The sequence below is a fragment of the Catharus ustulatus genome, chromosome Z, assembly GCF_009819885.2.
Source record: "Catharus ustulatus isolate bCatUst1 chromosome Z, bCatUst1.pri.v2, whole genome shotgun sequence".
NCBI lineage: Eukaryota > Metazoa > Chordata > Aves > Passeriformes > Turdidae > Catharus > Catharus ustulatus.
The window spans coordinates 45,749,059-45,773,688 of record NC_046262.2 but is presented as its reverse complement, the minus strand read 5'-3'; the positions used below and the strand labels follow the sequence as shown (position 1 = coordinate 45,773,688).

The window sequence follows — 24,630 nt, the reverse complement described above, 5'->3', positions numbered from 1 at the left end:
CAGGCCTGCCTGTACTCGGCGGGGTTGGGGCACGCTCGCCGCTGCTCCGTGCCACCTCTCTGGGGCCGGGCTATGGCCGCCGCCCCTCCGTGCCCCTCCACGGGGCAGGGGCATGCCTGTAGAGGGGTCGTCCCACCTCCACGGGGCCGGGGCGTGCCTCTGGAGGGCCCATCTCGCCTCCATGGGGCCAGGGCATGCCCGCTGCCACTCCACCCTGCCTCCACTTGGCAGCCATGACCCTGCTGGCTCCCCCCGCGGCCCGCAGCTCTCACTTCCGGGTAGGCAAATTTCTGAACTTTGTCCATCAGATAAGGCGCACCGGACTATAAGGCGCACTTCCAGGTTTGGGGGAAAATTTTAGTCAAAAGGGTGCGCCTTACAGTCATGAAATTATTGTAAATTTTTAGTCTGATTACAATCCTACTGAGCACATTCAACCTTCACTGCCTTAAGTACTAGTGGCAAACAGTCAGCTGTGCTTAGGATAGGGCTGTGTGCAAGTGTTTTCAAGTGCAGGACAAGCAATCTTAATTATAGTTTTTCATACTGGTAGTTTTGTCTGACGTCCAGGGTGCACGCTCTTGAATTAATCCTCCTACACCACTTGTCAAAAATGCAAGTCCTAGCAATCTGACTACTCAGATGAAACAACCAAGGTAGAGAAGTTAAATGACCTGATCAAACCACAGATGCAAGGGAGTGTTACACTCAGTATGAAAGGGCTGCTCTTTGCATGGCAATAAACCAAATGCCTCTCAGCCAGGCGCCTCTCAGTCCATACCAAACACGTGGTTCAGTCCCACTGCAGATAGTCACATACATGAAATTAGCCAGACACACCACTACTTTATAAATCCAGGACCCAAAGATCTCAGATCACATTCACATTTTTAGCTGGTCAAGAGCTGTATTGAATCCATCTACTACATTTGAAGTGGTCACAAAATAGCCAGCCAGCCCAGGTGCCTCAGGAGTGAGCTCCATGGAATGAGACATCAGGGAGGGCCTGCATTTCCCCAGGTTGCCTGGGCTTGTTGGAACTGGATGGAAAAAGAAGAGAATGAGACACTCAGGTTTGTCCCTTCATCCCCCTTCTTGAATGGGGAAAACCTTTCAATCAATGAGCTCAGATTAATAAACCTGACTTGCATCTTGGATTCGAGTTTAAGGGGACTTTCTGAATGGGGTGGAAGATTTTCACCTCTCTTTGCAAGTCAGTTTTTGTAAATGTGTTCGTGTCTCCATTCATAACAAGAGAAGATCACAGTTTTCTGTAAGTAAAATACAAAGGTTTAGCTTTTCCAAAGAATTCATCCAGCAGTTCTTTAGACACACCTATAGGAAGCAAACAGATTTGCACTGAATGTTAGCAAAAGCGAAGAGTACAATGGAAAATCCTTCTACTTCCCATTCTGGGAATGTGATTATTGCCAAAGTAACTTACTTAAATAGTGGCTTTGATCTCTAAAGAAAACAAATACTGCAGGCTTATGATGACACACAGCTACCAAATCATTTGATGGCATGACAGGAATCCTTTTTGCATTTCCTGCATTCTCCCTGCATTTCCTGCAGGGAATGCATTTTTTGAATGGAACATGCATATCACAAAGGTAATTTTTGTATTGAGGCTATGGACCTCAAGCCATACAGCTGCACTTGATGCAGCCTGAGGATTTGCAAGTCCCTCACCAAGGGTTTCTTCTGGATATGAAACATTCAAATACATGGAAAGACTCGTTGTGCTATGTGCACTGAGGTAACCTGGCAAAAAAAGGGTTGTCAAAGGACACTCATACTCTTTAGGAAGCTGTGTTTTAAATTAATAAAGCCAGATCATCTCTAGAATCTGAGAACTACTTTACAAGACTTGGCAGGGGCTGGGCATAGACTCCAGCATTTTAATCTGGTTAAAGTAGGTGGCTGCAGATCCAGTAGAGGAAGCTAGTGGAAGTGAACAGAGGGATACAGTCTGCCTTGACAGCCACCACAATCATGGGTTTTCCTATAGATCAGAGCCCCCGCACACATACAGGCAGCAACAATTTTACTAAACTGCTCTTGTTTTAGATGGGTTTTCTAAGAAAAACAAAATCTTACAGTTATACTACCTGTTATTTGTTTGTTCATCTGTTTGCTTCCTATAGCATCTTTTGAACTGGTTAGCTAATTTCAAACAAATGTAGGACAAAGGTCTCAGGGAAAATTAATTTAATGGAAATCAGCACTTTATTTATGCTTGTTCCAAGGCAAAGACAGGGAGTAGTACATCTGTTTGGGCAGCAGTCAGCATTAGCCAGAGATTCATTCATCTAGGCATTTTTTTTCCTTGACAAAGGTATCCAGCAGGACACAAATGGAGACACAAGTGCAAGAGATCTGCCCAAAAGTGTGAATATGTAGGAAGAGATACTTCACAAAATATTGTACGTTTTGTTACCATTGGCAGAAGTTTCTAGTGATACATGTGCCCTGCCAGCAGGCACACAAGGCCATAGTTTGGTGATTCAACACTAACAACACAATTTGTCCCTTTCAAATTCTGCCAGCTCTAACTTCATTCTCTTTGCTAGCAGAGGGAAGAGCTCCTGGTTACCAAAGGGAAGCTCTTTGGTGAACACCTGAGTTGCTGCCCCAATATCATAGACAGAGAAACAATAATGAAAAGATCAGCAGAGCTGAATTATGGAACGGCATTCACTCTTGTTCATCCTTCCCCATAGAGGGCAGAGCTGCATTGCAATGTTTAATCTTGAAGCATCCTTGATTGTTTTGGTAGTCACTTAAAATGTAGAAGGCTCAGAGAAAAAGAACTGGCTCTTGGCAATAGCCACCTAAGCATTATAGGATCTGAGGATAATTAGCAGGGATGGCAACATATAGGTAAATTAGCATTTGGTCAAAGTGTTGACCAAGGTTTTACAAAATGGTATTTTTGCTCCCAAAATGTCAAATAATGCCTCAGAGTAGGGAGCAGAGGTAGGGGACTAGGTGCAGACTGAGGGGTATCTTTAGACTGTTTGCCCATTGCTCTTGCATATTGCTCGGGCCATGTACGTCTCATGGACTGTAACTCTGTAGTCCATATTTCACAGGATAAAGATGCTAATCTAGCCCATACCAGCTGTGTGAATGCATGAACATAATTTTAACCATGCCTATTATTTTTGGGCCTGGATATCCTTTCTTCCATGTAATCTTTTCAAATGTGTCACTATCTTAAAAAGTGGAAAACATCTAATCTAAATTTCCCTTCCTGCAATTTCAACCAGCTGCATTTATCTTATCCACCAGAGAGAACAGATTATACCTTTCTCTCGTGAAGCACTCCTGTAATTACATGAACAAGGATCGTATGACCCCCAAGTTACCTCTTCTTTAAACTAAAACAACCCTGGCTTTTGTTCAGCATTCCTTTTAAGTCCTGCTGCCTGTGTAACTTGTTTGTATTGAGACAAATACTAACAGCCAGATAAAGCAAAAATGCAACAGTCTACTTTCTCATTAGATCGGAGCAGTGATTACTGAAACTACCAAGTGTGAAGAAAACGTTCTGGGCTTGTAGACTATAAATTTTTGGGACATGGAGCTAGAAATACCTAGATTCAAACTCTGGTTCTGCTGCTGCCGGTCTGTCTGATCCTGGGTAAATGAATTCCAGTTCATAGCTCCTTCATTTGACAGACAGGTCTAGAAATAACAACTTGCTTTACTGAGCAAAGGATGGCCAAAGTAATTTAAAGCTGGAGATTGTGCAGGTATTGTAAATTCTGGTGGAAGAGCTCACTGTTATGACAGTCTTCCAGGAGGACAGGTATCCTCTTTTAGAAGTTATTTTATTTTTTTTCTAAAATATTCCAGATGTTTTTGAAAAATCAAAGTTCTTCCAGAGGACTACATTAAACTGTTGGGATACCAGTAGCTTCCAAGAAAACATGGGGAATTTCAGGACTTCAGGATACTAGGAACCCTCTGGGTAAGTATTGACATTTGAAGCTCTCCAAGTAAATGATTAAACCAATTTGCCTAATGTTGCTGTGACCCATGATTTTCCCAATATCAAGCCATCCAAGCCTGCTGGGAGGATTCTGCCTATAATCGATGTATTCCTTCCTGCAAGTTGATTACAAGTAACAGAATCCTTTCCAGTGTAGGCTGTTGTTTTTATTCTTGTTTCATTGTAGGAGAGATCTACATGGAATCACTAAAAGCACTTACTGATGAGACTTTTTCTCCAGACTGGAACTTTCCATAAAATCACTTTCCCTTAGTTGTGCTAGCTGAGAGACTGTATCAAAGCTTCAAACACGTTTCCTAACCTAAAACAGAAGGATTTGATTTGTTTTGGGTTTAATACATTAAATTCTAAGAAACGTCTCTCTTTAGAAGCATTCACAGAGAACAGCATTTCAGATCATTTTCTGAAATAGCGTGGGCATATTAAAACTTCATTTAACTCTTTATTGAAAGAGTAGGTCTCACATGAGTAGATACGAGCAAGCAAAAAGAAGCCAGTATTTTTTGTAAAAGGGGGTGGGCACTGATGGTAAATTAATAATCCCCATGTGAGTCAAGCCCACTTGCAAACGTTTTTCACATTGCACGTCCACTCACTGCACTACAGCCACTCCTGTGTGAGGAGTGCTGAGGTTTAATCTCACAGCTCCTCTGCTTAGCACCACTCTAGGGACTTCTTTGAGGAGCATGGTGGTAGAACTTGTCTATTCTGCTCCCAGTCTCCATCTTCTTAGCACACTTGGTTATTTAACTGAGCTATACCCGGCTCAGCATGTTTAACCTGTGTTACCCATAGCTCACTCACAGGCAGATTAAGTAGTTCAGCCTTCAGCTCTGCGCATTGCACAAGCATCCAGACCAGAGGGACAGAGACAGGGCTGGCACCATGCTGGATAGACACTGAGGTAGCTGACAAGTACTGTTGCAAATTTACCCAGTGTGATTAGCAACAACCTGCAGCTCATTACTCTAAAGATTAGTAGTGCCCTCCCGAATCTTGGCAAGACACATTGTATAGCAGGGAACCTCTCATCTTGCAATACCAAGAAAAGCAAGTTTTTTTAAAGCTTGAGGGAAGAGCAACCAAGGCAGAAACAGACTCCTATCATCAGCGCTCATTTCAATGCAACTTCAGGCAAAGGAAGCCTTGAAAGAGGTTATTTACAGAGAGTGGAAGAAGGAATAACTTTTCCAGGCAAGTGGGACAAGGCTGTTTTTCTACAAGAAAGAGATGTTTATCTAAGCAATGCATCAATAATTAGGAGAGGTGAGCTTCTGGAGTTATTAAGCGTTGCTTAGAAATCTCAGTTACCATTTTTGTCTTTAAAAAAAAAAAAATCTTCCAGGACTTTAGCCCAGACTCAGGATATTAAGACAGAGGAGCTTGCTCACAACGAAAGAGCAACATGGCTTGCTGCCTCTAGCCCTGAGGAGGCCAAGTTCAGCCATCGGGGAATTTCTTTCATTAATACAGGCATTGGGACTTTCGCTGCAGGCTGCATGGGTCAGTGTCATAAGTAGTATTACTGGTATTACAGTCGCAGATAAAGAGGTAAAGAACAGAATACCTAGAAATGAGATGCTGACTATGTGCCAGCATTGGTGGGTCTCTACCCAGCTTAATGAGCCCCACAGGAAATGAGCAGTGCTGTTCTTAGACTTGGGGCAGTGCAAGGGTCAGTCACATCCTCTCCACACACACTTGATATGCCTGCAAAGTCTTTTCTCCACCTCCACCAGGGCTGGGCCTGGCATGACACTACAAGGTAAGAAGTGCCTTCTCCAGTCAGCTGCCTGATATTGGACTCTGTCTTCCTTCATAAAAATCTGAGGCAAGGGGTATCTCTGCTTGATTCCTCTATGACATAAGGCCTCATAAAGATTAGGAGGTTATAAGACACAGTACTGTTTCTCAGCTGAAACCACTCAGGATTCCTCCAATTAAATATGGCCAGGTCACTGTGTAGAAGACAGAAAACATAGGACCAGGCAATGGTGGGGTGGCCCTGAAATAATGATCTGTGCTACCTGGCTTTAGTTGCTTTCATACAATAGATGTTATAGCCTGACATAAAAAAAATATTTAGCTCCCATCTTACATTCACTTCTCTTCAAGAAAATATGGGTTCAGAATGATGTCCAGGTGTAGAAAGACAAGTTACTTGTTGGTAGAACTGCCCTGTTAAGGTTTAAAGCTTAACATGCTTCAGAAATTTCAGAGCTAGTGGGAGGTAAACGAAGCTTGGGGAGAGGGACGTACTGCTGATAAAAACAAAGCAGAATTTATGTGCCACAAGGACTTTTGGCACAACTCCTAAGATAAGGAAGAAACTAATAGAGCAAACACAGCAACTGTTCTGAGACTGGCTCTAACTGGGTAAAATGTGATTCTGGCAGAGGGAGACAGGGATCACCAACTCACAGCCCAACTAAAGAGACCTGCCCACTCAGGAAAAAAGAAATCTGTATATGTGAACTAATTATTATAATGACTTATTAACCAAGAACTGGGTAACTTGAGGACAATGAACTGTCATTTCTTTGCTAAAATATACAGTTGGTGTAAAATTTTGTGATTGGGGAGCCACCCTTTTGTGGATCACCACCTAGCGCATACTTTACACAAACTAGAATAAAGAAACAGAAATACGTTGTCTCAGTGAGTGTGTTGGCAATGCAATTTGAGACAAGAAGAATACAAGTGCAATTTTGGCTAAATCCTAGAGAAAAATCTCACTCTAATTCCAGAACAAAGCTGGTCATACTCAAAAAGGAGATGCAAATAAGAGAAGCCTGTAAAGAGTTTTACCTAAGGAGAGAGGATCTGGCTGATTTATCAGCATCATTTAAGGTTTTAATTTTATTAGTAAAATGTTAATTGAGCTAGTTAGAACCTGGGAAGTAAAAAGTCAACCCAGCTAGGTCTTCCTCGTGTAAGCTTCTGTCTCATGTTGAATCCTTTCAGTGCTCTTTGTAGCAAAGGCCTCCCAGTTCTCAACTGCATTGTGCTTTAAATACTACAGTGTGAGAAGCTACCTTATGTCACCCCATCTGTGAAGATATGCAAGCAGAGAATTTGTTTTTTTCCCAATTAACTAAAAATGGATTTACTAAAAGGAATATTTCACTTTCAGCTTTAAAAATATCATTTGCAAAGCCTAAGTAGATATTCTGAAAGGAACAACTGCAATTAGAGTGGTCAACTAATATTCATAAACAATTAATACAATTTTTAAATATTGTAATATTTTTGGCCTGTTACAGGGAAAAGCTTTTAAAATATATACAATTCAGAAGTTTTGAATAAAACCATTTGTACAAAAACAAATAGAGGATTTCAGTGTGTGTATTGTCTTTAACATGTCCTTCTTCTGGACATCGTTAAACTTTTACAGATTTTCCAGGAAAAAAAAAAAAAAGAAAAGAAAAAAACATTAATGAAGTGTGTAAGAAACAGGGCTCCTAAAAAAAGAACAGAAAACGTATATGAGTGTTTTCTTTTGAGCTTAATTCAAATGGACATAGCGGCCTGATACCAGGTTTGTGCTACAGCTACTTGAAAGATGAGCAGAGCATTTTGATACAGTAGAAGTTATCTCCTCCACGATTTCATACAAGCATTGACACAAAGTGTCATGATGACAAACGTCAGACTTAAGTGTTTAAAAAACCCCATGCAGTATGAAGCAGTTGCCTCTCTTCCACATAGCCATAAGCACCTGCTCTGCCCCTTTTCTTCCAACTGTGCAGCTCTGAAAGACCATCTCTCAGGCCAAATGAGCTGATGGGCTCCATACTGGTGTGGTCAGGGAACGTGTCAAACCTCAGCACATATTTGGGTGTGGAGTGGATAAATCCAGAGGGTACAACACAGACCTGCTTGTCAGAGAGACAAAGTGCTACGTTGTTGTCTTGCTGCCTTCTCCAGCAAAGGGAAAACATGAGATTTTTGCCACGCTCATTCACTGCCTGGTAGGTACCTGCATAGGACTCTGGTTCAACCATGTCCCCAGGCCCTAGGTAAAAAGAACACTAATGTGACTCTTACCCTGTTAAACACAAAGATGACACTGGTACTTTCATGCATTCTAATCAGTTCTACACAATAAATATTTATACACAATGCAGATTGTTTTAATGAGATGAGGAATACATACTGGCTAAGAAAAACAGGGAAGAAAATACCAAGTTTGCTAAGTTGTTATCCAGATTTTCATATGGAATGGCTGAGAGAATGGAAACCAGAGGATATTTACATGTTCTAGCCTACTGGGAACATACCAAGGGGCTGCATTACATTCAGGAATGCTGATCTGTGTGCATAGCAGGAAACCACTTGTTGCTTGCTCACATAGCAGCAGATTGAGAGAGAGGAAGGGAAGCACTCAGCATGAGAGATTTTTGTGAAAACCTGACAGTGAAAAGCCCATGTCTAACAAACAAAACAAGCTTGTTGCACACCTTTCTCAAGCCTACAAAGAGCACTATGTAAAGAAAACTCTACTGCTACGGAAAGAAAATGAATGGTCTGCAATACACTCCTGTAATTTGAAAACTGCTTTTCTGAGAAAGGAATTCAAGCTGAAAGATTTATGGAGAAATAGAAGGAAATGCCCTTGTTTTATCATTCATGCAATAGCAAACTGGAAGCTGTGATTTGCTAGAAGCAAATGGGAACATCCTCCTACCTAAGGAATATGTATTGTCCTTTCTCCTTTTCCAAAATTCGGAGTTACTTTGTGTTTAAGCAAACATCACAAAGGAAGTTTAGGCTGCTTTTGAAAGCATTGAACCTTTTGGCACCTTTTGGCACCTTTTTTTCCATTACTACCATCTCACATGGAGTATAACCCCTATCCAGACCCTGCCCACGTTCACAAGACACATACAGATGAGATTTAAAGTGTTTCTTGTTCCCTGGGAAAATGAGAATGGATGAAAATGTTTCATCCACTTTTCAATAAACTGCTTTTACTTGGGCAGCTCTGTCAGTCACAGCTACATAAATTGAACTTAGCACATGATTCTTGAATTCAGTACCAAACTATAAACGTCCCATCAAAAACAGGATACTATCCAGTATGAGTACTTGCACAAGATCAACACTGTCATTCCCAGATGTTCAGTGCCAGCTGTCTGTGAAGCACAGCCCCCATTCTCCATTCTATGTATTGGTAGACAGCCTTTTGAGCAGCTGACAGGAGTTGGAGCTACAATCCTCTCTCTTCAGCACTATGTCTGCCACATCCACATAGAAAGACAGAGATACCCATGGACTTCTAGAAGAATATGAATGAGAAAATACCAGGAAGTATAGCGAACCCAAATTCCAGGCAAATCACAGAGCTGAAAGAACAGTCTTCTCAACAAATTTTATCTTATTCACTTCCTTGACTGCAATTTTCTCAAATTTAATTGCTGTGCAAAATCATTCGCTGACTTCTTTCAGGGAGCCATTTCAGGCCTTCATTGAATTCCAGCACAGTTTTGTACATTTCAGCTCTGTGCTGCTTTGAACTGTTATGCTCAATTATGAAAATCATGATCACTATTGTATTCCTGACTACACAAAAATAAATATAAAATCAAAGTTTCTTTTTGGCTTTTCATGTTAGCAGAAAAAAACCTGCTTTTCATCACTACTCACTTCAAATCCTGGCTTGTGTGAACTTTACTGATGAGAAAGCAAACACAGAAAATGTTCAAACAATAAAAATAAATCTTTTCGAAATATGAAGGAATATTCCACTACAGCATGATTATGAAGAACATTACTTCAACCATACAATGAGATAAGCAACTGAGAGTTTAAATATTTTGGAATTTGCCATCTCATTCTTTGCCTTCAGCTGAAATGCAGTTTGTTCATAAGTGAAAAAAAATCTTTTATGTTAAACCAATTTTAAACTGGCAGCAACTGCATCAGTAATCACACTTCATGTCATTCTATGATTATGTGATTCTGCTGTAGAAACTCTGAGACTTATTTCATGCCATATTGCAAAAAAAACCTATAACAAATGTAACCACTTGTAAAATAACATATAACATATATACAATGTAGATACTTCATTCTTGGCACAATAGTCTTTCAATGTTAGAACAACTTTTTCTATCTTATTTTAATTTAGAGTCTTTCTTCCTGAATTTGGCTTTAACAACATGAAAATTTGTTTATTGTGAGAAAAAGCATGAAAGCTCCATAGGTATGCATTCATAATTGCTCTTATCACATGTATTCCATGCAGAGACCCTCAGAATCAATTTTTTGGTGTAGAGGAAGGAATGTGCTGCCCCTATTAAGAGGAATCATAAAAGATGCCTTGTAAATTTAGGTAGCCTTCCATAAAGAAGTATGCTTTGCTAGGAGCCGATTTGTCTCCCAAGGTAAAACTCTAGATTGTGCTGATACCAGAAGAAATTTTATCTTTATATTCATCTTAGTCAATATTTGACCCTGTGAAGCCTCAGCCATCACAAAATCTCATCCTTTGGTAGCAGCGTGGTTGGGAGAAACATGCAGGTGGGCCCAGAGCTGAAATGGTGTAAAAGTACCTAGTGCTATGCACCTCTGGTTTCACCCAAAAGAACACCACAGAAAAGTGCCACGCGACTTCCTTGTGGAGGAGAACTGCTGATGAGGGATTAGTATCTGCAAAACGTAAAGTTTGATTCTACAAAAGAGGATGTGTGATCAGTTTAATCAGTTCAAAGTTTGATCCTGGGGTGTGGGTGATTTTTCTGAGTGATTTGCCCCAGGGCAGCCTGTGAGGAACAAGGTCCCAGGTCTCCTCAAGCAGTTAGGATACTTTTTACTGTATTCAGGTGCACGGACAGAGGCACAGATACCACATTTCAGGCACCGATGCTAGGCAACTTAAACAAGCAATTCTCAGCCGCTGCCCCTAGGTACAGCTAAGGTAGAGTTAAAGTTCTTCTCAGTAGCTACACGGCTGTGGTTTGGATTTGGAATAAGAATGCTGTTGATAACACACTGATGGTTTGGTATTTTGCCAGGTCGTGTTTATCCTAAGTCAAGCACCTTTTTTAAAATTTTCTTTCCCCTTGTCTGACGCTCTGCCAGGGAGGCGGTACGCAGATGAAAGTGGGAGGGAGCATATCCAGGACAGGTGATCCGAGCTGACCAAAGGGATGTCCCACACACAGAACATCACGCCTGGTGTTTGAACCTGAGGAGTTACCTGAGGAAGGATGATGTGGTTTAGGAAAGGGGGGTCTGGCCCAGTCAGTGGATGGTAGCAACTGCACTGTTGAGCTTGTTGATGTTGTTGCTTCAAGTATTAAACTCTTCTTATGTCAACATTCAAGTCTTAATTCGACTCTCCTCCGCATTACACGGACGTGAGGGGACAAGAAAGAGAGGGGCGGGTGGAAGCTGAGCGGCGGCCTGCTCCATCTCCATCTGAGCCTTACAGCACAACAGTCATGCCTTCCACATCCTGGCCTGTCCACGGGCCGCTCGCTGCTCAGGCGGCGGGCGGGCTGCAGAGGCGGCCTCAGCGGGGCCCCGTCAGAGGGAGGGAGGGAGGGAGGGAAGGGAAGGGTCCACCGCCCCAGTGCCGCCCCTGCTCCGCCCCAGTGTCGCCTCCGTGCCGCCCTGTCCGCGCCCGTGCCGCCCCCATCCGCCCCCGTTCCGCCCCCATCGCGGGCTGGCGGCGGGGCGGTGTCTGTGTCCCGGCCATGTCTGTGTTTGGGCTGAGGCCGGGCCGTGGGGGCCATGCTGCCGCTGGCCCTGCTCCGCCGCCCGTGCCGCCCCCATCCGCCCCCGTTCCGCCCCCATCGCGGGCCGGCGGCGGGGCGGTGTCTGTGTCCCGGCCGTGTCTGTGTTTGGGCTGAGGCCGGGCCGTGGGGGCCATGCTGCCGCTGGCCCTGCTCCGCCGCCCGCTCGCCGCCGCCTCCCGCCTGGCCCTGCCGCGCTCCGGCCCGCAGGTAGCGGCGGGGGCGCGGGGCGGGTGGGGGCGATACCCTCCGGGCAGGGCCTGTCGCTGTCGCGACACCGTCTGTCACGAGCCTGCGTGCGGTGACAGGCGCGCCGAGCGCCAGGCCCTGCCCATAGCTGTGTGGAATCCATCCCCGGGTCACAGGGTCGATTCGGTTGGAAAAGACTGCTGAGATCAGCGGGTCCAACCCATGCTCGAGCAGCACCACCCTGTGAACCAGACCGTGGCACCAAGTGTCACGTCCAGCCTTTCCTTAAACACCTGGAGGGAGGGACGGCGACTCCACCACGGTCCTGGGCATTCCCTTCCAATGTTCCATTACCCTTTAAGTCAAGAATTTCTTCTTGATGTCCAATCTGAACCTTTCCCGCTGCAGCTTGAGGCTATGATGCTTTATCCTGTCACTGTCCTCGGCCTGCAAGAACAGGCTGACCTGCACCTGGTTATACCCTTCTTTCAGGCAGCTGTAGAGAGTAATAAGGTTGCCCCTGAGCCTCTTTCCTCCAGGCTAAACACCCCCTTGTTTCCTCAGCTCCTCCTCATGAGACTTGTACTCCATACCCTTCACCAATTCCGTGTCCCTTTTCCGGAGCAAAAGTGGTCCTACAGTGTCCCAATATCTGCCTAAGCAGCAGAAAGCTTCCGGGCCTCTCATTTCCCACAGTAGTTCAGAGTGGCGTGTGTTGCTACTGCAGGCTCCCCACTCGGTCAGGATCCTGCAGGGGTTTATAACAGCCCCAAGGAGCTATGACATGGCAGCCAGTACTAGATGTGTCATGCTGCAAAGGGCCATTGAGGAACAAAGCCTTTGGTTTTCACCTTCTGTGTTCAGCGACCTGGAAGTGCAGCCAGATGGGGGTCAGGCTCTTCTCCCAAGTAACAAATGACAGAATTAGATGAAGTGGCCTCAAGTTGTCTAAACCAAGAGAAGTTTAAATTGGATATTAGGAAAAATTTATTCGCTGGAAGGGTTGTAAAGCGTTGAAACAGTCTGCCCAGGGGAGTGATGGAGTCACCATCCCCAGAAGTTTGAAAAATGGATAGATATGTCACTTGAGGATATGGTTTACTGGTGGACATGGCACACCTGGATTCACAGCGGATAGGATAATCTTAAAGTAATTTCTAAACGTAGACAATTATGTTCTGTGGCTTGAGTTGCATGGTGCTCATGCCTGCAGATTCGTGTGAAATCCATGTCCAAAATTCATGCCGTAGCTGCCTCTGTGTAAACATGGGCTAATTTTTCATGTTTTATTTGAGAGGTGAGTAGCATGTTCCAGGTTATTGAGGCAATTGCAAAAGTACACTTAGTATGGGATTCCCAAAGTGTTTTATCTAATATGAACAAAAAACTGTTCTTGATCAACCCATGGGAAGCAGGCAATAAAGGGGCAGGATGTGGACTTAAGCAATCTTGTGTTGGAATGAATCACTCTTTACCAAGTGCTGGTATCTTTTTCTTTGATTTGCCAATAATATATAATTTGATAATACTGTAAGTAGAAAATAGGATGCAGTAGTATGAGTTGGTTGGGTAAGTGCAACATAGGCAGATGTTGGTGTTGATTCCTGTTTGGTGACACCTCAGCAGCCTTACTTTTGAATAATGTATTTAGCCAAATACATCTTGCTGTTGACTTCATGAGGAAGAGGTTGAGAAAAGGAAAATCCTGCTTTGTTGTGAGCAAAGAATTAAACAGTTGAGTGCATCGAATAAAAGACACATCACAGTCTGTTGCATTGCCAAAAGAAGTGGCAGCAAATAATGGACATTGGAACTACTTCCAAAGAAAAGTGTCAAAAGGTATTTTATTTGTTGTAGACGTCATGAATTACCCCTCTCCCAACCTGCAGCAACAGATTCTTTAATTAAATTAATTAAAAAATACAACTTTCTGGCTTGAGAATTATTTTTATCTTACTATTTTCTTTCAGGTATGGCTTGCTACAGGACCCAGACAAAATAATGGCGTTTTCTATGAAATTCGCACCTATGATGTTAAGCCAGCGAAGATGAAGGAGTTTTTGGAAACGATCAACAAGTACTTGCACATCCGCACAGCTCACTCGGAGCTGGTGGGATTCTGGTACTCGGAGCTGGGAGCGATGAACAAGGTGTTTCACATTTGGAAGTACGGTACGGTCCACATCCCTTTGTGCTGCTCTGCTCTCTGTGTGTCCCCTGCCTCCTAGGCAAGAAGGTGAGGGGAATGCTTACCTGGCTTTTATTTGTGGCACTTATTGTAAGGAGGTGCCTCCAAAACATTGCTCCTGTACTGATTAGTGGCAGGAACACTTCAGAGCTTGTCAGGACAACTGTGTTGGGATGAGAAATTTACTAATGTTCTTGAACAGCAGTCTCTGTTCAAAATAGGTATGATAGAGGAACTGTGTCAGAGTGTTTCTTTCTTGCTAAATATTTTAAATTTAGGGTCAGTTCCACAAATGTCTTGAAACTTTCAAAACGAACGAAAAAAGGGAAGTATGCACACATATGAAGTCTGTGTTTGTTTCTATGCAGATATAATTGTTCTTGTGTTTTAGCTCAGAGTTCCAGTCATTCCCATAAAACAATGAGCATGGAGTTTGCATGCTTAAACTCCTTTCTGCAGTTGGTCTTTACTGAGCTAGGAAGCCACTCCACTGTCTGACTTCTCTAGTGTTCAGAGTGTTTTTGTCACAGCTTTAACCTTGCTAGCAATACAATTTTTGCAGTATGATCATCTTTTTAGGTTGTTGCAGTAGGTGCTGACATGGAAGGTGTAGGTGAGCCAAAAAAAGCTACTATTATGCTAAAAACTGGGTGCGTTGGTTGTGCTTTTTGTGGAGCCCAAGGGAAATGATACTTGGATTACAGAGAGGTGGGAAGGCACACTGGCATGCTTCCCCTTTGTACACCTGCTGCAGTCCAGGTCTGTCTGCATGTTGAGACAGGGTGCTTGTTGAAGTCCAGTGCAATCACAGTACCTGTTTAGATTAAAGGATCACCCCTTTTATTTTGGAGGGATGAATTATGGAATCATAGACTCCAACAGTTGTTTGGTTCCTCTCAACCATGTTGCTCAGGACCATATCCAGCCTGGCCTCTAACACTTTCCAGGGATCGGGTGTCCACAGCTTCTCTGAGCAATCTGCTCCAGTGGCTCAACATTCTCAGAGTGAAGAATTTCTTCTTTAAATCTAATCTAAATCTTGCTCCATGCCAGAAGGTATTTAAGGCCAGGCTGGATGGAGTGCCGAGCAGCATGGTCTAGTGGCAAGTGTCCCTGCCTCTGGTCAGGGGATTGAAACTAGGTGATACTCAGAGGTCTCTTCCAATCCAAACCATCTTGTGATTCTAAGTCTACCCTCTGTCAGTTTAAACCCATTCCCTCTTGTCCTGTTACTACATGCCCTTGTAAAAAGTGCCTCTCCAGCTCTCTTATAGCCTCACTTTAGGTGCTGGAATGCTGCTTTAAGGTCTCCCTAGAGCCTGCTTTTCTTCAGGCTGAATAGCCCAAACTCTCTCAGCCTGTCTTGGCAGAGGAGGTGCTTGAGCACTTGGATGATCTTCGTCACCTCCTCTGATGTCAGTCATTCTTTCCTCCTCCATCAAAGCTATAACCTCATCACAGAAGGCCACCAAATTAGTCAGGCACAATTTGCCCTTAGAAAAGCCATGTTGGCTGTCACCAATCACCTCATGGTCTTCTGTGAGTCTTGACATAGTTTCTATAAGAATCTGCTCCTTGATCTTGCCAAACACAGAGGTGAGATTGACCAAGCTGTACTTCTGCAGTTCTTCCTTATGTTCCTTTTTGAAAAAGGGATGCCATAACTTCTCAAATACAATGAATTGTGACTTAGCCACTTCCTCTGACAGTTTCCTCAGGACCCATGAATGTATCTCATTGAGTCCCATCAATCTGTGCACCTTCAAGTCCCTTAGATGGTCTCAGACTTGAACTTTTCCTACAGCAGGTGGTTTTTCATTCTCACAGTCCCTGCCTTTGCCTTCTGTGACTTGTGTGGTCTGGCTGGAGCACTTTCCAGTGCAAATCAAGGCAAAAAAGGACACTGAGTACCTCAACATTTTTCATAACCTGAGAAGCCATGTCTTTCTTTTCCCTCAGGAGAGGGCCATTCATTTGTCAATATTTTGAGTTCACTTGCATTTATGAATTGTCCTGCTTCTCAGAACATTTTAGTCTTGGCTATTGTTACAATCTCTAAATTAAAAAAAAACCCAAAAAACTAAAAAAATCTATGGGAAACGTTTAAAATGCAAAACTAAGAGAAAACTTATACCTTTTCTTTCCTAACAATGTTTTACATGTCTAATTGTGGTGGTTCCTTCCCCCACCCTGAGACCACACTATGATCTGAGAAATGAACAAACTTTACAACATCCTTCTTCCTTGATTCGTCAGACCCCTGCTTACATAACTTCTATATTTACCTCTTAGTCCCAAGATACTGATATTTCTCAAGGTTCTTCCTATTCTCAGATGCTGGATTTTTCTTTTCTGATACTGGGAGCTGTCTGCATAAATATATTGCTTAGGATGCCTCTGTAGCCTAATCAGTTGAAATTCACACTCTTAATTAAGTGGATTTGTTTTCCATTAAGGAAAAGAAAAAGAAGAAAAGGTTTAGCTTTTGGGCATTTAAGATCTTTTTATGTAACCGAACACACAAACATTAATTCTACACTTTTAATGTCACTTTATATAAACCAAACAACATTTATTAATTTTTTTCTTGGTAGGCTATTACTTCTTCTGATTTTTATTTCCACTTCATTTCTGTATCCACTGTGCTTTCTCCAAATCTTATCCTTGGTAACTGTTGCCCCATCCAGTAGTCCCTTCAGTTGCCATATGTAAATCTTTTTTAGCGGTAAAATTGCTTAACTTACAGTAATTTCACGAATACAAGCCGCACCAATTTGACCAAAATTTTGGTGGAAACCCGGAAGTGCGGCCAATATTCCGGGGCGGCTAATACATTAACAAAATTCTAAAAGCTGCCAACACGGAAGTGAGAGCCCGCGGCAGCCCCAAGCCAAGCTGGAGCCCGGCCGGCCCCGGCAGAGGTGGGAAAGCCTGGCAGAGGCGGGGCCAGCAGTGTGGGGGGCGGGCGGCAGAGCCTGAGCCAGCAGGGCGGGGCAGGGGGGCGGCAGAGCCCGGGCCAGCAGGGCGGGGGAGCCCGGGAGAACTGGGGCTAGCAGTGCAGGGGAGCATGGCAGAAGCAGGAAGGCCGACGGGTGGGGCTGCCTGGCAGCGGGGGAAGCCCAGCAGAATCGGGGCCAGCAGCGTGGGGAAGCCCGGCGGTGCGGGGGCCTGCAGTGCCGGCCAGGGCGAGGAAAAGCGGCAGCGGTGCAGACGGGAGGGGGCAGCCGGCGAGCCTGGCGGCGGCAGCCCTGCCGGCAGGGCTAGCAAACGCGGCGCGGGGTGGCCGGCGAGCCCGGCGGCGGCGGCAGCCCTGCCGGCAGGGCTAGCAAACGCGGCGCGGGGTGGCCAGCGAGCCCGGCGGTGGCGGCGGCAGCCCGCCGGCCGGGCGAGCGAACGCGGCGCGGGGCGGCCGGCGAGCCCGGCGGCGGCGGCGGCAGCCCTGCCGACAGGGCTAGCAAACGCGGCGCGGGGTGGCCGGCGAGCCCGGCGGCGGCGGCGGCAGCCCTACCAGCCGGGCGAGCGAACGTGGCAGCGGGGCGGTGCTGACAGGAGAGGCGGGCCAGCGAGCCCGGCAGCGGCGGCAGCACCACCCAGCCAGCCCCGCCGAGCCGTGGCGCTGAGCTGGGCCACCCGGCCCCGTTGGCAACCATGAGCGGGCCGAGCCTGCCTGGCCCCGCCCCGAGCCAGTAAACCCCACTATGCCGCGATCCTGTTACTAATTGGCCAATTTGTGAAAGCTGCACACGGATTCTCGCAACGAACGAAAGTGCGGCTAATATTCGGGGTGCGGCTTATCTATTGACAAAGACAGCAACATTGTCGAGGCACCGGAAGTGCGGCTTATAATCCGTGCGGCTTGTATTCGTGAAACTACTGTACTTTAACTATTTTGTAAATTTTCTTGGAAAATTTCATTTGACTTGAATTCATTTTAATTTGGGAGCTAAAGCAGATTTTAAAGGTAGTTTTGCACAATTTAAAGGAAACTTACCACATCTTCTTTAAGCTAATATGATGTCTGAAAATACCGGTTTCAAAATTAGATGAGTGTAGTTTGCCTTCTTGTAATTATACATTTTGATTGAGCCTAACGTGGTATCAAATGCATTTTTCATGGTTGGTTTTTTTTTTTTCCTTTTCTTACAGATAATTTTGCCCACAGATCAGCAGTCCGACATGCACTAGCAAATGACAAAGAATGGCAGGGAAAATTAATCTCTGTGATTCTCCCCTTGATAGAGAAGCAGCACAATGAGGTTGCTTATCTGGTACCCTGGTGTCAACTTGGGAAGCCTCCAAAGGAAGGAGGTGAGCTTATCTTTTCTTTTGCTGATTAAAGTTACCGGCACTAACAAAAAATGGCTTAAAGTTTAAACCAGATATTGCGTAGTTTTATGACCCTTTATGTAACAAATGTACATGCACCCATGTGGAAAAGGTGACATAACACTGATGAGGGACCGTTTTTCAGAAGGATTTTACACTAACATACATCAATAACTGACTAGAGTGCTGATCATTAAGGTTGCTAATGACCAGGATTGTGACTTGTTAAATGAACATGAAAAATGGCAATGCCATAGTAGTGGTCAGAGCAATCGTCCTGGATTTCCTTTGTCCATCACTGAGAGGGCATTTCCTGGATAATCGTTGTTCTCTTTCACAGAGATTTTCCTCTTATCAATTTGCTTTGATGGTACTGCTTCTTTCACATAAAGTTTAAAAGATTCCTTGTTGTTTTAAAGATACATGAAAGTCAAACATAAGGATCTACTCCTTGACCTTGCCAGGCACAGAGGTGAGACTGACCAAGCTGTAGTTCTGCAGTTCTTCCTTATGTCTCTTTCTGGAACAATCATAGGTCGGGTGTAGAAATCACGTCCCTATGTATTTTAGTTCTCTCTGCAGCAAATTTGATACTAATAATATTTACTGTTCCCCAGTTTATGAACACTGGTGGGCTTTCTTGCATGAAGAGACCTGGAACAGACCTTGCTTCAGCCCTCAGCACATGTACAGATAGAGTAATCTTTGTTGTTTATTTCCCCAGGATTTGGAATTTTATGCTGCTACTGTTGAATTTGAAAGCAGTCTAGTTTCCTTTAAAATCTGGAGAGATGACTTCAAACACTGTTGTAGTTTATTTCCAGCCCATTGCTGGAGAGTGATACCAGACAGTGCCAAGTAACAAGTGTCTGGCTTTCTATTACTATGTCAACAATTGTGATCTGAAGTAACTACCTGAACATAAAGAAGACAAGTAACTTTTAGCTGGACTGGAGTTTTTTTTGGCAAATTATTTCTCTACAAATAAGGGAGATTACTTGGCATAGCAGAGGTGCTGAACTAGTCCTGCCGTGTTGGTTGTGCTGTCAGATCTTACTGTGACCAACTGCCAGGAGTCAGAGGGGTTTGTAATGTCATAAATCACTTCAATGCCAGAAAATATCAGCAGTTTTAGAAAAGACACTCGGCATTGCTCAAGCAACCACCCAAATCCCTCAAAAAAGTATGAGCATTTGTGATACCTGCAACGTAGTCTGAATGTCCCAAAGTTTCCATGCAACATTGAAAATTGCGAAGTTGGGCTTTGTGTGAAGCCCTCCCTGTTCTTTAGGGCCGTGGTGCTTAGATTTACACTTAAACGAAATGCAGTTAGTGAACCTGTGCTCTTGTTAGCCTCTGGAAGCTGTGAGTTCTAGTGCATGTTGGAAGGAAGGGGCAGTTTCCTGCTGTCTCCAAATGGCAGGGAAATGTTATTCTGATCTCACAGCAAAGACACTGTGGCCACGAGACACAGTTCAAGATCTGGTATATCAATTTGTATTTCCTTCCTTGTGGTAGTGTTTACCTATTCTTCTAGGTGTATATGAATGGGTTACTTTCCAGATGAAGCCTGGTGGGCCAGCATTGTGGGGTGAAGCATTTCGAGCTTCAATCAATGCTCACATCAACACAGGATATACCAGGCTGATTGGTGTTTTCCACACAGAATATGGATTTCTTAATACAGGTACTCATCACTTTCTGATACAGACTTTGGAATGGGAAGGGGCAGAGGCAGAAAGACAAGAGCCCATCCTGGATCAGAATTGGCTAGCTTGCTGAGAATGTTGGTGTAGATCATCAAAGTCCTGTAAACAGTTTTGAACCCAGCTTTATGTTTTGGGTTATAGGCTTAAGCCAGTTGCCACAATCTTAAAAGATTCTCAGATCTGATGTTAAAGTCAAATGCTCAGTAAAAGGTCATCCCACCCAGCCACCACTGGCATACCTGGAGAGTTGTTTCTGATAGCTGCAAGGTGTATAACAGATTAAGGGAGATTGCTAGGACTTAGAGTATGTGCTGTATTGCAGCATAGTAGTGCTCAGATGACTTTATTTGTACTTTCTCAGTCCATGTGTTATGGTGGAACGAGAGCCCAGATCACCGGGCAGCAGGAAGACACAGTGCCCATGAAGATGCCAGAGTTGTAGCAGCTGGTAAGACATGGTGAATCTAGAGAACTCACTTGTGTTACCTGCGTGCATGCTGAGAAAAGTATTACTTTTCACTGGAATACTGTCTTAATTAAACATACATTTAATTTTAGTGCGTGACAGTGTCAGATTCTTGGAGTCCCAGCAAAATGTGCTTCTGATTCCTCTGCGATGCTCACCGCTGAAGTAACCTTCTTCTAAAGGATGTAACTGATGGCAGAAGAGACAAGATGGAAGTGCTGTCAGCAAGTGACATGGATTTCCATACCCTCATGAGCTGAGCTGTTCTTTTATTGACAAAAAAATAGATGCAAAATGCTGATTCACTTGCAATGCAAATCAGCACTCTTGATCCCAGTTGTTAAAAAGAAATTTTTAGTCATGTTCCTACATCTCCAGGGCAAAGAACTTGTGCCATATCATGATACACACCATGCCTCACCAGTCTTCTATTTTATACCTAAATTCTTCATAATTTTTGCACAGCTAGATCACTTATCAAACTGAGTAAGTGAAGTGCTCTTGTCCAGCATTCCAGCAGGGATGGTATAATTTTTATAACATAGTTTGATGCCTCTTATTACATCTAATTTATTCCACGCAGATTAAGATGATGCCTAACGAGGCTACCTGGAACAGAGGCTGGACGGTGTTAAAGGAATAAAGTAGATATTTATTAAAAGGCTTCAAAGGGTACACCTTGGGCAGTACAAGAGCTCAGCTGTGGCTCCACCCGAGATTTATCCAAGATGAATAACTGGTCACGAGTTTTCACCCTTTTATGGGTTTTGGTCCATTTACATATTGGGGTTAATTATCCAGTTACAACTTTCGATTATGAAGTCCCATGCTCCCAGCATGCTCTTCTCAATCCACACGTTTTGAGCCTAAAGCTGCAGTGGCGTCCTTGGTTCTCAGTTGTTAAACTAAACTTGCTAACACTTTATTATGAATTTCATAGTCACACACCATTGCAGTACAGAATCTGATAAGGCATCAAAGAAGGAAACTCCCACATATATCTTACCCAATTATGATTTAATCAGACTTCTCACTGGGATGTTTATATTAATTCTGAGCAATGTACAACATCAGTGTATCTGGAATTGCAGTTAAGGGCAACAGTGGGGCTGATTAGATAGTGTATCCTAATGAGCTCTGCCATGAGACTTTTTACTTAATAACTTGTTATGGTTCATTTCAGCCTTTTCCTTTTTTGTTCATTAAATACTGCCTCAAAACTTTGAGTTACTCCCACAAGCTTTGCCTTGGGTATTTTGATATTTGTTTAAGGCACTAAAGCTGATTAGCCCTTCTTGTTCAATTGTGTCATCAGACTCAACTGATTTACATGTGCTGGCATTCTTTGAAATACTTTCTGTCAGACTGTTAAAAGCTAAATAAATGAGTATAAAGCATTAATTTTTAGTGTTTATGGCTCAAGCTCTTTCTCTTTTTAAACTATGAAATGACAAATCCCATTCTTCAAGTTCAGTATTCATTTTGCAGATCTTGTCTTTTGGTCAGCAACAAATTGCTTCAGAGCCAGTAAGCAACAGTAAATAGCAGTAGGGCAGAGGGCTCATGGGCTGGGAACTCAAACTTCTATTTTGGGTACAGTGGTACAGAGCACCCTCTTCTGTAATTTACAGGTATTGACTGTAAATTGCAGAGCACTTGGGAGGCTTTTCTACATGTTAATCATGGATCTACAATGAGCAATCGAGTACTCAAAAAAAAGTAGGCAAACTGCACCAATGATTATTGCTTCTTTAAAGTGCATTAAGATCACACAGAAAATACTAAAACAAGATCTAGGCCATTATGCTTGTGTCTAAGGTGGCAGCATGGGAGGTGGCTGCTGTAGTTAAGGAATGTAACAAGTCCCAGCTGCTGTATCCATGTCTGCATCCACTGCTCCCTCCAACAAAGCTGTATTTAGCATTCTCAGGATGGAATAAACAGTACTTCAGAGATCCCTGTCTTACATTTTACAAATCAGCTTTATAAGGTACAAAGAGCTGATGAACCAGTATATTGTTCAGAATAATGCCTTAGAACAGTTCTTTCAAAAGAAGATTTTTTGTTTACTAACAAAATGGGGAGAGAGAATTAAACACTTTTTTTTCCATTTGACTACAATAATTGTTTCACTAGGTTGTTGGTTTTTGTTTGTTGTTTTTTTTTTTTAATTAAAAATATTTTCCTCCACCAGCACTGAGTGTAAAGAACATTCGAGATATTAGACATGTGGTTTATCCAGAGGTGCCAGCTGGACACTAGATCAAAACAGAAAACCCAAGAAATTAAGAGGTTCACATGAAGTTCAACAAGGGAAAGTGCCAGATTCTGCACCTGAGGTATGGCAACCCTGGGTGTAGACAGACTGGGGAACAAGATATTGGAAAGTAGCAGGAATGGGTCCTGGTTTAAGGCAAATTGATCATGAGCCAGCAGTGCCCTGGCAGCCAGGGGGGCCAACCCTGTCCTGGGGGGGCATCAGGCACAGCATCACAGCCAGGCAAGGGAGGGATTGTCCTGCTCTGCTCTGCACTGGGGCAGCCTCACCTCAAGTGTAGGGGGCAGGTTTGGGTGCCACTGATGCCTTTTGGGACTACCTAAAAACAGAGGCCAGACAAAATTAGAGAGGAATAAAAAGCAGCTATATTAATTGAAGGCCTTCAGGCAGACAAAGACCTTTGCCAGCGGCTACAGCCAAAATGGACAACAGGTCACAGGCTTTCGTCTGGTCCATTTGCAGATTGGGGTTAATCTTCCAGTTGTAGGTCCAGGTAATGAAGTAATTTACCCCAAGTTTGGGCCCGCCAACACACTTTTGTTATAGATAATAACCGAATCAAGTCGAATTAAATAGCAAAACAGCAATTTTTATTTTTGCGACCGAAAATACGGTCCTGGGAAGCCACAAGCGAAAACACGACAGTGCCAAGCCGGGGTCAGCACTGGGTGGACACACACGCTGATCTGATCTCTACCACATCAGATCCCCCTGTGTTCACAACCTGCCATCTCAGAGTCCAGCTTTATACAGTTTTTCCTGGCCTGCGGCGAGAATTTCCTTTGTTTCTGCTGCAGATTCTCATATTTAGATTAAATCTTTTTCTGGTGCTGCCCTGGACAAAGGTCCTTCCTGCGTGTTGATGAAGGCTGTGTCTGCTCTGCATTGATGTATAATTTTCCTTGGGAGTGCTTACGGGAACCAGGGAGGTGATCGGCTGTCTGATATGTGGTACTTAACAGGTCCTTTTCCAGTCCGTTGTGGAGATCGCCGGGCTAGGTCTGTTGATATGCTAATTACGGCCGTTGTCTATGGCCCCGGGTGCTTGGTGTTTTAAGGTTCTTTCTACTTTATTTTATTTCATACAATCCTTTTATATAAACACGAATTATAACATATATCACAATCCCTCCCCTTCTATATAACCAAATTAATTCGTGTTCCCCTCTCAGTTTTCTTCAGACTCATCACTGCTATCCCATTCCTCTATTGACTCTTCTCGATAATCTATGTAAGAGCGTTTATTTTTCCCTATTTGCTCTTCAAATTTTGCAAGTACCTCTACTGCACTAGTATCTACCTCCCGTTCTTCCAATTTCAGCAATTTGGATGCCTTGCCATTCGCTCTCCCAGATGCAATTTCTGGATCCATGGGCATAGTAGCTATTTGCATGCCCTGCACCACTGAGTGTATTAATCTGATGAAACAAGGTATCAAGCATGGTAGGAAGATGACTCCAGCTACTGAGCACAGGATAAAGAACACAACCTTTTTCCACCATGCTCCCGAGAATAACTGTTCCCACCAAGATGCCTGGAGAATGGAATTCCACTTCTGGACAGGGGCATGTGCCACCCTTTTTATCTCTGTAGCAAGATCCCTTATAGTTTCTCCATAGTCATCAATTTCCACACAACATTCGGATTCATTAAACTTGCCACAAACCCCTCCTTCCGCGGCTAACAAGTAGTCCAGGGCTATACTATTTTGATATAC

At 43.8% G+C, this 24,630-nt stretch overlaps 1 protein-coding gene across 3 annotated transcripts in view; it reads left to right on the top strand.

Moving 5' to 3' along the window:
- Positions 1-22,036, top strand: part of LOC117010991 (protein NipSnap homolog 3A-like) — a 52,532-nt gene extending 30,496 nt beyond the window's left edge. Inside the window, exons 1-6 of one of the 3 annotated variants that reach the window (XM_033086190.1) lie at positions 11,857-11,967; positions 13,917-14,118; positions 18,281-18,442; positions 19,998-20,147; positions 20,531-20,617; positions 20,728-22,036. In XM_033086190.1, coding sequence (XP_032942081.1) covers positions 11,893-11,967; positions 13,917-14,118; positions 18,281-18,442; positions 19,998-20,147; positions 20,531-20,617; positions 20,728-20,804 — 753 coding nt within the window. In that variant the 5' untranslated portion in view covers positions 11,857-11,892 and the 3' untranslated portion in view covers positions 20,805-22,036. Of the gene's footprint in view, positions 1-11,856; positions 11,968-13,664; positions 13,786-13,916; positions 14,119-18,280; positions 18,443-19,997; positions 20,148-20,530; positions 20,618-20,727 lie in introns of those variants that run through there. The other 2 variants (XM_033086191.2, XM_033086189.1) reach the window with 2 other exon arrangements.
- Positions 22,037-24,630: the final 2,594 nt, after the last annotated feature.